This window comes from Polyodon spathula, chromosome 13 (assembly GCF_017654505.1).
Source record: "Polyodon spathula isolate WHYD16114869_AA chromosome 13, ASM1765450v1, whole genome shotgun sequence".
Lineage (NCBI taxonomy): Eukaryota > Metazoa > Chordata > Actinopteri > Acipenseriformes > Polyodontidae > Polyodon > Polyodon spathula.
This window is the reverse complement of record NC_054546.1, coordinates 40,591,460-40,604,722: the sequence shown is the minus strand read 5'-3', so window position 1 is coordinate 40,604,722 and position 13,263 is coordinate 40,591,460. Positions and strand designations below refer to the sequence as shown.

The 13,263-nt window shown below is 38.8% G+C and overlaps 1 protein-coding gene across 1 annotated transcript in view; it reads left to right on the top strand.

Annotated features, from left to right (window-relative positions):
* Positions 1-11,762, top strand: part of si:ch211-186j3.6 (neural-cadherin) — a 51,321-nt gene extending 39,559 nt beyond the window's left edge. Inside the window, exons 26-33 of the mRNA XM_041267494.1 lie at positions 261-384; positions 1,404-1,584; positions 2,124-2,290; positions 3,791-4,055; positions 5,175-5,355; positions 5,889-6,133; positions 8,602-8,756; positions 9,780-11,762. Of these exons, the coding sequence (XP_041123428.1) occupies positions 261-384; positions 1,404-1,584; positions 2,124-2,290; positions 3,791-4,055; positions 5,175-5,355; positions 5,889-6,133; positions 8,602-8,756; positions 9,780-10,208 (1,747 nt within the window). The 3' untranslated portion in view covers positions 10,209-11,762. The remainder of the gene's footprint in view (positions 1-260; positions 385-1,403; positions 1,585-2,123; positions 2,291-3,790; positions 4,056-5,174; positions 5,356-5,888; positions 6,134-8,601; positions 8,757-9,779) is intronic.
* The last annotated feature ends 1,501 nt before the right edge of the window (positions 11,763-13,263 follow it).

Here is a 13,263-nt window from a genome sequence, read left to right as displayed (position 1 = left end):
ATATTGTACACACTGTCTTGGAACTTTAATTATCTTTTCATCTCAACCACAATGCAAAAGAGCCGGGCTCGTCTGCATTCATGGTTTTAGAGCTTTTAACCTCGTCTCATCTCACTGGCAGGGAACAGGACAGAATCCGTAAACGGCAGTGTGTCACACAACACTGCCCATTACACAAGCGTACCAAAAACAGTGAATTCCCATTGAGAGGCGGACTGTTAGAGGATGCTGAATCATGTGTTTCTGTTTCTTTTTTTCAGGCACCTCAATGTGAACCAGGTGCTGCAGTTGGGTGGGGTTAAAGAGATTCTCCCATACAGCTACCCTCAGCTGCAGCACAAGCACTTCACTGGGTGCATCCGGAACCTTATCATGGACAGCAAGGTAAAGAGAGCTGCTGCGAGAATACGATGCTGGCTTAAATACTGCATAATAATGAGCAAAAGGAAAATAAAGGTGTGTTCATTCCTGTGACTGAGGCGGCGAGGCTAAGTAGCGGAAATGTTGTTAAAGTTTCAGTGTGTTATCTTTTGCTTGAACACTGCCTTGGGACTTTATTTTTAAAGCAGGGCTTGCCACTCATGTAACAGTAGTTGCTTCAATATTTCAAAGATATTCCGCCAGAGATATAAGCCAGCAATAATGGAATCCTCTGTTACAGTGAAGTTTGGTTAGGCTTTAAAATAAGTGCATTGTCATGAAGAATTAACACAATATTTTCAGCTGTGGTATTTTACAAGCTATTTTCCTACCTCTTTCCAGTATAGGCTTCAGTATTGGTGTTATATAACCCTTGATCATTGTTGAAGTTTTCATTATTTTTAATCATTAATCTGGGTCATTATGGGACCCTAAAGGGAAACTTGGCATTATGAAATATCACAGTTATCTTAACTAATTTACAGTATATTTCCTCTTGTTTAAATGCTGTTGTGTGTAATTTTTGATTTCAGTCATTATGTCCTGGTTCATTCTTAAAACCTACCCCTGTGGTCTCAAACAGGGCTGCTGGTACACAAGAGTGTAACCGTCAACCTTTCCCCCTGCAACACTCTGCCCCTAGTTCATGTGAGAAGTACATTGGTAATAAATACAAGGTATATGTGTTGCAGGGGGACAGGTTAATGGTCTAACAGCTGTACATAGAGAGAAGCCACTGTTGAGAGCCTCAGGCTGCTTTAAACTTCTTAGTTAAAAAGTTCAGGAAGTGATGCGTGAAGCAGAAAATAAAATATAAAGTGATCCAAATGACAGTTTCCTGTGATATTTCATACTCATACAAAGTTGCTTTATATTCATTCAATATTCAAGATGCATCAAGAATGCATTTAATCAAGTCTATGAAAAATGTATTAATTTAATGCATAGTTGTAATTACAATTATTTTATCTTCTTCCCCCCAGTTCTATGACCTTGGGTCTCCAGCCGAGTCATTGAACAGCTCCCCGGGCTGTGTGGTGACTGACAGCAACTGTGTTACCATGGGCTATCCGTCCTGTGGACAGCGAGGGAAGTGCCAAGGGGAGTGGGGCTCCTTCAGCTGCCAGTGTCTGCCAGGATTCAGCGGTCACCAGTGTGAAAAAGGTAGCGGCTGCCACAAAGGCAACCTGCAGACTCCTTATTTACTGGAGCGCCTGATTTAAGCAATAATATCCAAAGTAGTGAGCAGGAGCTGCTTGAGACTGTCTGTGAGATTGAAAGCAGGAGCAGGTGCAGTGGATGGCCCTGCCCTCAAACTTCAGCACCTTTGCAATTAGAAAACTGTTGACCTGCCGAACTGTTGTGCCTGCTGGTATCATTTCTCGTTACTTACATGCATTGCTACTGCATTAATAAATAAAAATAGAAAATAAACAATACTGTTATTGTAAGACTAACAGGTAGGGGGCATTACATGAGTTCTGAGCTGTTCCTTGATAGTGCTAATAATTTGTAAAGTAAAGAATAGGGCAGGTAGTCCATTGAAAACCAGGCCCATATTGCTAATTGATATACAGGTACTTGCACAACTTGGCCTCATGCCTACTAATGAACAAGCACACCTTCTCTGTATTAAGATTGCACTGCAGGTGTCTAAGAGTTACAGAGCCATGTTTACCAGAGAGCCTTTTTCTGTCTGGCAGTGACCCCTGAGTACTCATTTGATGGCAGGAGCTACATCCAGTACCAGCTGGCTGCCTCACTGCCTGCCAGGAAGACCCAGTTGCAAATCTTGATCCGGACCCGCAAACACAGCTGTATCATCATGAGCATGGCCTCAAAAGAGCGAGACGAGTATATCAGACTGGAAGTGAGTCCATCACGAGCAACCCTTATCACTGCTCTCCCACCGTACTTTCATGAAAATGTTCATATATTCTTGTTTTCTATAGATGAACAAAAATTAAACTGTTGCTTCCTTATACCTAATTGCATCTTGTGCTGTATATCTTGTGATGGAACATTTGAGTGGACTTGACCTACAACACAGGAAGTGATTAGTTATAGAAAGCACAAGAAAAGGACTATTGATAACACTGATAGTGATGCATGGATTTTAACAGCCTGGGTTGGTACTCCTTTAATTAGTGGTATATACTGTAGATTGCTATATAGTGGGTTAACTTTTTCTCACCTGCAACTTTAAGCTAATGAGTCTTTCCATGAACATTGTATCAGAATTGATATTAATGATTTTTGCAAGGTACTAACAAACTTCACATTTCCATGAAAAGGCCCAAATGTATAAATATTTTAAAGTAGTTTTTCATTTACGTAATAAGTCACAGTTTAGAACTTTTAAAATGTGTCTCAAGGGATGACTCCCATTTATTTCCAGTTCTTTTAGCAGACTGACAGCTAAACAGTAGTGTCTGACATGAATGTTTTTAAACAGCCATTAACCCCAAGATGCAGTGCATGCTTAAAAATCCATTGCAGAGCACTAAATTCCATTCAGTCAGTTAGACCTTTTATTGTATCCCCTCTGAACAGAAAAGTCCCCCCGTTTTAAGCCTGAATCCATCAGACCCCCTGGCCTCTTTCGGCCTTAATAAGGTTCTTTTCATTTTTAAAATAGTTTTCCAGTTTCTCGAATTTGGAAATGCAAGGGGAATCGTTATTAATGCACATAAAGTAATTCGCACAGACACTGCAATAGTCTGTGCCTGACAATAAATATGTGAGCTCCTAGTTCTATAGCCATTGATATATCCCAGTTTGGAACTAAGAACTGGTGTAAATCGCAATTATTCAATACAAATTACAGTAAATATTACTAACAGACAATTGAATGTTGAATATTCACTGTTAAAGGAAAACCTGTCCATTGACTGGCCTTCTAGCAAAAAGTACTGAACAGAAAAGTTGGCTAAAGACTGACGCGAAGACTGTTCTGTTGACAGAGACACAATACAATATTAAGCCAGACACCAATGCTGCCACCAGTCTAATGCTAAAATCAGAAAGAGGAAAAAACAAGGTGAATTTGGGTTGGCAGTCTCAGTCTTTGTTTGAGGCAGGCATGAGTCCACTCTGGAAGACATGGAGAGGAATATGTTTCACCTATTGTATAAAACTCCATTCTCTTTTGAGTAGTTAAAAAAACAAAAAAAAAAAAAAAAATAGGAAAGCCAGATGTCTATATATACCACTGCTCTTGATAGATGGCAAGTAATAAAATATAAATTGCTCCATATTCACTCTAATTACTGCTTTCATTATTGCATAGATTAACTTTCCCAAAACTCCTTTTCTAAACTAATTGGGTCCTATGAGTGCAGTAAGCGAATGTGTTTTTTTTTTTGGCTAGGTGTTCCAGGGGCTGTTGTCAGTGTTCTACAATCTTGGGGACGGAGACTATGGAATGAAGCTGCCGTCCTACCGGGTTGACAATGGGGAGTGGAATATGGTGCACCTGGATCGCCACGACAACGAGTTTACCTTGCGTCTGAATGGAGGTGGGGGGCGGAGGGAGCTCAGCTCAGCTCTGGGAACAAACCGAGAGATTGTCATCGACCCTGGTATAGTGGTGGTCGGTAACGCCTTCCCCACCAGTCACAACAGGAGCTTTCAAGGTAATTACACGTTTGCAGTGGTATACCACAGTAAAAGCATAGCAAAGCATAGTAATTCAAGGTTAGATATTCATAATGCCAGAAGACAGGTGCTAGATTGCGTAGAATACAATAGTATAAGTCAGGGCTGTCCAACCAATGGCTCTTTATCCATAAATGGGTCATTTAGCTCCACAATATGGCTCTTTTGATGTGTCCCATTTAAGGTTTTTAATTCCTAGGTCAAAGATACTACTCAAAATGCAGTGTATTGATGTAGTGTTTAAACTTGCATGTTTAATGAGCTAAACCCTACTGAAGTGGTGTTAGTGTAGTTCCTGCTATTTAGCTTTATAGTAAATGTTATCAATCTGGTATGATAACAGTAACACCCTTTCTTCTGTCGAGAAATATTCAATCTCACAGAGACCCATTATTTATTCTATTTGTTTTGTTTTGGTCACAGATGTATTTATTTATTAATTGATTGATTTATTTATTTAGTATTTTTCACAAGAAATGTGTTGCTCTGTTGTTTTATTTATGCAGCTATCATGACTAATTCATACAACTGAATTATTCATTAGACTCAAAGGCAGACCATTGTGAATAAAAAAAAATTATATTGAGATGCCTGAGTACTCTTTCACATGTTTAAAAAATGTACAATGAATTGTTTTTTTTAAAAAAAAAAGGAAATCTAAAAGGATGACAGAAACGGGGGAAGTAGCTTATTTTATTTTCAAGGAGAGGGTTTAAAATAAAACAAGTCAGTGTTTTCCTCTTAAATAATGAATACCATGTAAACCCATTAAGTAAACTAGAGCAAAAATAACTGCCCTGAACATCCAACCATCCATCATTTAGTATTCAATTTGTAAAAATTAAGCTAAGGGAATAAAAAGCCAGCTTCTTACTGTAGGCTTTGCTTTGATCATAAGAATAAAGAATGTAAATGACACCCATTGCATTGCAGTGTTAGCATTTACAGCCTTATTACACACAGATAGAAAATCAGATGTTTTTAAGCAATCAAAATAATTATAATCTATAGTACAAATCTTAGTATAATATGCTAAATTACACAGGTCTGGCTTTAGCAGTTAATAATTGCGTCTGTCTCTTTTCTGGTCCCGTCAGGATGTATGCGGGATCTCCGGCTGAATAACCGCTACGTGCCTCTGGACTCCGAGAGGACGGAGCTGGCGTCCATCATGAGCACTCAGGGAGTCACTGTGGGGTGCTCCTCTGACGCCTGTAGGAAGAACAAGTGCAGCCCCCCCTTCGTCTGTGTAGACCTCTGGAGGATGCATGACTGCAGGTAACAGACAGAGACACCTTAAAAAGAATCTGGCAGATGGGCTTGTTCCACCCCAGGAAATACAGCAAAGATACCTTCTGCAAATAAACCCAATCAAATCTAGAGGGTCTAAACAATTTACCCAAATGACGCATCAATAACAGCGTATGCTGCTCTTTGTAAAAGGGTGTCTCTTGCTCTAACTCCATTTGTACAATGGGTTAATTGCCTACCAAACATATGCTTTTCTCTTGACAAAGATAGCACTGCTGCAAATGCAGGCTGTAACGGAGGGGAATGGCTCTTCTGGAAGAATGTGTGCTTCATCATGCCATTGTTCTCTACCTCTTCCAGAAGAGCTCATCTGCAGGATAGGCTTTTTAGCCTGGCAGAACAGAAGAGAAGGGGTCTTAAACTGCCAACTACAAACTAATTTTACCTTTCACAGACCTGTTAGGGGATGGAACAAGCCCTTTTGCCTAGTAGTGGGAGAGTTGTAGCAGAAGAGGTAAAGAAGTACACCCAACCTGATGATGTTGTGTTGTTTATTTCAGGTGCCCTACTGGCCACATAGTGATGGAGAACTCCACTGGCAAATTCTGTGTCTTCACCCTGTGTGCCAACCGGCCGTGCCACCATGGTACTTGCATTGCCCAGTCCCCGTCGAAATTCACCTGCCACTGCCCAGAGGGCTACACGGGCCGGCACTGTGAAGTCACGCTGGCTATATACCACGATGATGTGGGGCTCAGTTTCAGCTCCATGTTCGCAATCTGCATTTGCTTTCTGGCGCTCTTAGGTAGCTATGGCAACTATATTTTGTACTACCTGTGGTGATTTTCTTTCTTTATCATTTCCACTGTCACCCTTGTGAGCCCTCATGATGTGTTCCTGTTGGGAAAACTATTTCTTGTCTGTATATTTATTGTGAAAAAGGCTATCTATCTCTGTTGTTCATTGTGAAAGCACTGACTTGAACTAGGTTAAGTTTGCATTACATAATGAGAGACACTGAATGCAAATTTATTTTCACGGATAGGAATTGGAGTTTTTAATTTATCAAAAACAAAACAAAAAAAATATTCAGAGCAAATTCTTTTCCTTCCTTTGGTGTTTTCAAAAACAGTTTGCTGAAAAAAAAGAAAAAAGTCTTGCTTTTCTTTAACAAAATGTAGCTGTATTTGTTTATCCTAATCTTCCAAACACCCCCACACAGAAGCCTCTTTTGTAAAGACTCCTACATCCCACAGAAAATTCGAATACTGTTAAATATCCCATTTATCAACACAAGCACACATTGCCAGAAACATGCCTTACTGGGAGTTCATTGTTACATTTTGGCCCACAGAAGCAGTTTTAAAAAAAAAAAAACATTATGAAAAAGGATTTCTGTTCCAACGGTTTAGCTTTCTGTTGCTGCTTTTCCCTTAACGGTTGGCAGCTGCACAAACCAAAAGTAATCCTTCATTCAGTAAGTACATTCATGCTCGAATAGATTCAACATGTGTTCAAAGGGTTAGAAACGGACAGATTGAGAATTGTCTGTGGATACATCCAGGGAATTTACTGTGGGCCGAGCATTAGTTTGTTCTCCGTACGTCAAGAGAAAGACTAGACACAGAAGTAACCATGTGATATTCTCCTGAATGTGATGCACTGTAGTTCTGGTTTTTGGGGCTATTGCAGAGAGTTTGTATTGAGTCCTAGGCATGTGCAAAAATGGTTTATTGTATTCACCTTTAAGGTGATTACCTTTGATTTTAAAGGAATCTTTATTTACATTATCAGTCACCTTGTACCATGGGTTCAATTCGTGAGAGAAAACAAGAAGAACAAACATAAATATTGCAGGTAACGGCTGGCAGTATTTTTGGAATTATAGTCACTATACAGTCAAACAAGAGTCTAGTCTGGAAAGTCTTTTTTGGTAAACAGAAAAGTTGGTTACATTTTATGTTATGGGGCATACATAGTCGTGTAATAATAACTCCATGTAATAATAGGCAATTTGTTCATGTAATAACACAGTAATGCCCTAGTTACTACAGTGTGATTACATGGCTATTCATGCCCGACAATTCCACTTTACATTTAGATACATTCTACTGTAAATAAAGTTTCACACAATAAATCTAGACTATTTGAAGCACAACCGGGTCTATAAATAAAGTTGCAGTGTCAATTGCAATATACTGTCACAATGTATTCACCAGTTTAAATAAAAAACAAATCTGTGTTTCATTGCAGATTTGATCTTTAGCTTTTTCTACACTAGAAGCCCTGTATATGTGGTAACTAAAGATTTATATTTTTATTGAAGGTCATAGTAGTCTTTGATGGATGTTACATTTGTTTGTGGGAATGAGGAAACAATTACTTCACTACATTATGTAATGCCTTATGCCAATTCGTAATCACACTGCATTGTGCCTGGAATTATTTTTAAATAAAAAAAAGTCTGTCTCAAATCCCCTATCCGTCTCTCTCACTTATTTCCAATTTTCATCTCTTTCCGTTTACCGCTCATCAGTCTCAATGTTTTTCCTTATTTGTGTGTATTCGTTGTCTGTCACACAACTGATTTCTGTATATGCTGTTTAGATATACTGTATATAATGATTTACTTTTTTTAAATATAACTTTGTTATAATAATTGACTTCAGAAACCTTATTGTAAAGCATTTTTCATATATTGTTACATCTAAAGCACTGTAAATGGTATTTGGCAGTTACAATGTGCAAAGTCCTTCAATTTCACCAATTTGCCACAACAAGTACTTGAGAGGGGTTTTTTGGGAGGATCCTAACTTTCCAACCTGGTCTGTACAGTGTCACTGGCATACCACATTGACAGTGTGTTGCACTGATGTACAGTATTGTCTATAAGACATCACACTGGGGTGGCTGATGAACATGTTAAGTTTGCTTTATAATATATACCTATTGTTAACTTTCAGCATTGGGACAGCTGAATAAATGTGGAGCGACTAGGGATCACCGTACTCAGACTTCTAGCCTCCTACTTCTAATAGTCAAAACATTTTAATAAGCAAGCCATCTGTTAAGTGCAAATGCTGCAAAATGTAGAATTTTCAGGAACGCAGATTGGGAAAGGTGGGACAGGGTTCAGCTTCATTTCATCAACCGAGATTTGGTGGTATTTCTGTAAATGTTTCATTAATGATAGTTCAGATCTTTGCTATCAATTTGTTTGATTCTCACCATTCCCCCTTCCTCTTTCCTCCCCATTCCCATGTGCGCATACAGTGCTCCTGTTGGGTATTTTTCTCTGGACCCGCTGGAGGAGTTCTAAAGGAGTGAAAGAAGGTGTTTATCACATGGCTGCTCACCATGATGGCTGGGAGGGCATCCACGAGAATGTGCTGAACTATGATGAGGAAGGGGGAGGGGAGCAAGACCAGGTAAGAACGGAGGCTAGCCATTCAAAAAATTTAATAAAGCAGAATAATTATAATAATAATAACCATGATCTGTGTATTTCTGTTGTATCACAAGGCCCATCACAAACTATACATCTTGGACCTGGTGAAGTTCTGAAAATGTTTTCTGAAGTTCTGAAAATTCTGAAAACGATTTTTTTTCCTGCAGATTTATTTTACTACTCAAACCATAACTTGAAAAGTTATACCCAAATTTCCACCCAGACCCACTCAGCTGGCCAATGCAATGGTGTAATGTGTGTAACGTATAATTAAACCTTGTGGTGTTTTACCAACAAGTTAGGGTGATCCTGATGCTTAAATAGCAGGTCATGAGCAACTCTTGTTTTTTCTTCATGAAATCTGGCAGACAGGTTAGTCTAATGCAGGGGTGCCCAATCCTGGTCCTGGAGGGCCGGTGTCCTCCTGGTTTTTGTTCAAACTGTACACCAAATTGATTAATTGGACCAATTAAGCTTCTAATGAGCACTTGATTGGTCCGATTAAGTAATTTAAGGCACAGTTGCAACAAAAGCCAGGAGGGACACCGGCCCTCCAGGACCAGGATTGGGCACCCCTGGTCTAGTGCATGAACAGTAATAAAATTACTGGTGCACACCCCTATTATTTAAATTTATAATTTTAAAATCACTTTCCAAGATCATACATCAGCATACCAATACTCAATACTGGAGCAACGACACTCAGAAGTACTCACAACTATTGCAAATATCACAAAAAGATAAGGCAACATAAAAAGTGGATAAAATGGCACTTGAAGCTAAATGTTCTTTAAGTATTATAAGCTTATTTGCCCAACAGATTAGAGGTCCCACCGAAATTATATACCCAATATAATTAGATGCCCAAAACAAATTAAACAATAAACAAACATACACCTTTGATTCTTACCTCTTCTATTAGTTCATTATTTCACCAGTTTTTGAACATCAGTCGTTATTCTCTGAATTGAAAATATTGTTTTTATTGTGGTCCTTCTTTCAGAATGCCTATGATATGGCTGAACTGCAGAAGTCTCTCCATCCCAGCCCTGTGCAGTCCGCCTACGCCAAACCTGGCGGGGCCCACCAGCATCACGACAATGCCCCCCTGCGGAGGGACGTCCCACCACCCAGGGGCCAGAATCACGGTCTCTTCAACTCCTCCAGGAAGAGCCTGTCCTTCTCCAGCCAGGACCTGGCTCGTTACCTTTGTGACATCATCAGGGATGCAGACCATCAGCAGGAGAGCCTGCCCTTCGACTCGCTGCAGGTCTACTCCACAGAGGGGGGAGGATCTCTGGCCGGGAGCCTCAGCTCATTCAGCTCTGCTGGCATGGAAGAGGACAAGGGCTATGACTATCTCAAGGAGTGGGGGCCCAGATTCGAGAAGCTCAAAGCACTGTACAAAAGAGCTGAGGCCAGCAATGTCTGAAGTCTTCACAGGAAAAGATAATATGCCAAAGGAACTTCAAAAACAGATGAGGGCAAAAAGTGACTCAAAAGTAAGTCTCCCAAGTAGTGCAATTTATGAAAAGTTGGATCAATCCCAGTGATGTTTCAAAGTCAGATGACACAGTTCAGTTCATAAGTAAATCTCTGAATAATTCCAGTACTTCTAAAAGGCCAGCAGTTGTATTAAACTTAATTGGTTCATACCATATGGAATGGCTGCAAACACAGAGACTAATGAACTGAAACTGAAAATACTTCAGTATGTTGATGATGCTGATTATGATATACTTCACTTTATATGTAAATCTCCCAATACTTGACAGAACTTTTTGAAGTGCAAGAGAGACAATACTTAAATATGTTCCCTTTAAATATGGAGAGGGACACACAGGATGATCCTCATATATAACATATATGACAAATATGCTGTATATGCTATAGATGTAATTTCAAAACTAAATATAGGGCATATTTGCATTTTACATACAAAATACAGGCCAACTGTGTATTGTTTTTCCACATAGGGAATGAATTGAAGATAACGATACGACAAATGTAAGTTTACATGTCAACTCCCCTTTGTGTTAGAAATGTATATTCCATTAGAGAACAATGGAAGTAGAAACCAAAATACAGGAGGCACACAACATATGTCTGTCCAGGGACAGCTTTTTGCTGAGCTGTGTATAATTGTGTTTTATAAAAACTTTTATAAAAATACAATCAACAATGATTTGAACTGCCCACACCAAATATTTTTCACAAAGTATGTTACACAAATAAACATTGTTTATGCATACAATATATTTGAAATATAATTAAGCAATATATAAATATATTTTAAAATACACAGAGGGCTGTTTTTTGCCTGCTGGGGCTTCCAGTATCTGGGATGTGTTGAACCCAATGGATTTATTTTTCTATACACGTGTTGGCTTGGTGACAGCCTGTTCCACAGAGAGACATAACACAAAGATATTTACATAGAGGGACCTGGGACATGCAAAGATCACACAACAGGTTACAGGAGTTAGTGTGCTTGCTGTCATCCTGTGTTAACCATTGCAGTGCCAATGGTTCAAAACCATTTTAAGCAGCTCTTTCAAATGTATATTCACAATGTGATTAGTTTCAAAAGAAAATTGTAATTAACCACAATTAAATGCATAAAGACAAGTTTTTATAAACAATGAACCTTCTCTGGTTACTAAAGGGAGTGCCTGTGAATGGTCTTAATACTCTGTGTGGAGAAGCTAGTATACTGTTTATATTTGGCTACATTCAGTGTGTAAATGAGCACAATATTCACTGAGTTTTGTGTGCCATCAGTGGTAAAACCACAAAACTCACAATATGTGTTGACTTCATTTACACATTGTAGTAACAGTCTGGGAAGCATTACATGCTACCAATACAACGTCAGTGAGTGAGCACATCCAAGAAATTAGACCCTCTCAAAATGGCCTTCTGCTAAACAAAATGGAAATCTAGGGGTCGGTTATTGGTATTTCTTTCAGTATGTATTTATTTGATGCCGGTGTTGGTTATTTTATTTTATTTTTACCCTGTTTATCTTGTCTTTGGAAATATACAGTATGTTGATTGATTTTTTTTTTTTTTTTGGTAAAATGTATTTTAAATAAATCTCTCCAAATGTTATTTGTAAGTATTAAAGATGCTGCTTTTTTTGTTGGCTTCATTCCTGCTCTATGCATTTTATTACTATGCTTATAGCCTGGTTTTTATCCTACTGTACATGGCTTAATTTGTAACAATATACATTCCACTTCTCTGCTCGGTTTATATTAGCACTTCCAATGACATACTGGCATCCTCAATGATCTTCTCCAGTTTGACATGCGATGTGCACCGAGACATTTGATGCCAACAGCACTCTTTTAAGCTGGTGCTACTGAAAGTAGAGCAGAGCCTCTAAACTAGCTCCGTTTCTAGTCATGATTTTCATTTTTCAAGTAACAGCATATAAGGTTACATACTTTTTAATCTACAATACCCAGATGCAATTAGTAGTGAGATGGGGAACGATATAAGCGAATAATCATCCACACATCTTGTATGAATTAAGATGACTGAGCATTTTATATTATCTTATTTAATGAAAGCCTATATAAATAAAAAAATCTAACAACACATGAATGAGAAATGCCCCTAAATTCCAATGTCAATCAACCTCCAGCATGAACCTTTGTTGTTGCAATGGACAAGTCTGGAGGAGAGTGATGCTGGCATGCAAGATTGGTTTACAACTGAAGCTATATTCAGAGCTGTGTTCCGGCCAGGTGGATCGTTTTTCAAGCTGTCATTGCGCAAATCGAGACACATTATGTCATCACAGGGAGTTAGAGACTCTGCAGATGTGTAATAATACATAGTGGCCTTCAGGGGTCAACACGATCACCCCCTGCTAGAAAATTAACATGCCAGGTCCTAAAGAGTAAAGAGCTTCAAATGATATTTTTAAATTTCCCTTACTCTATTGTTTACAATAATCCTGCAATAATTCTGCTGCTCAAATATTTAGTTATTACATTCTTCTCTAAATCTGCCCTTACTTGGCTTTAAGCTTGTGAATCCCGTGAATGAGATGAGGGAGGCTGTTTAGTTTTCACAGCAGGATTCTGCAGACAAGTGCATAGCAGCTCAAATCTAGGTAAAGTCAGACTGAGATACAATACTCAGGGGTAATGATAGCACAAAGTGATTTGCGGGTACAAAACCCACATAATGCGGCATTTGTAAAGCATGGTATTCACCTGGCATTCTGTATTCGCTATCAAATTTGCATCGTTAATCCATTAAAATTATATTGAAAGGTATTCAAATGAAGAAAACAGCACGGAATTGGGCGGGATCTGGATACGAAGCGGGCGCAAACATTATAATGTGATGTAAGGATTTTGCCTTGCAATTGCTGACCCTCCAAAAACTTTACATCTCTTCTTACAAGGTGCATCCATTGTAGAAGTGAGTAATTAAAAACTGTACAAAAGCACACACCAGCAGAAACCTGTCAT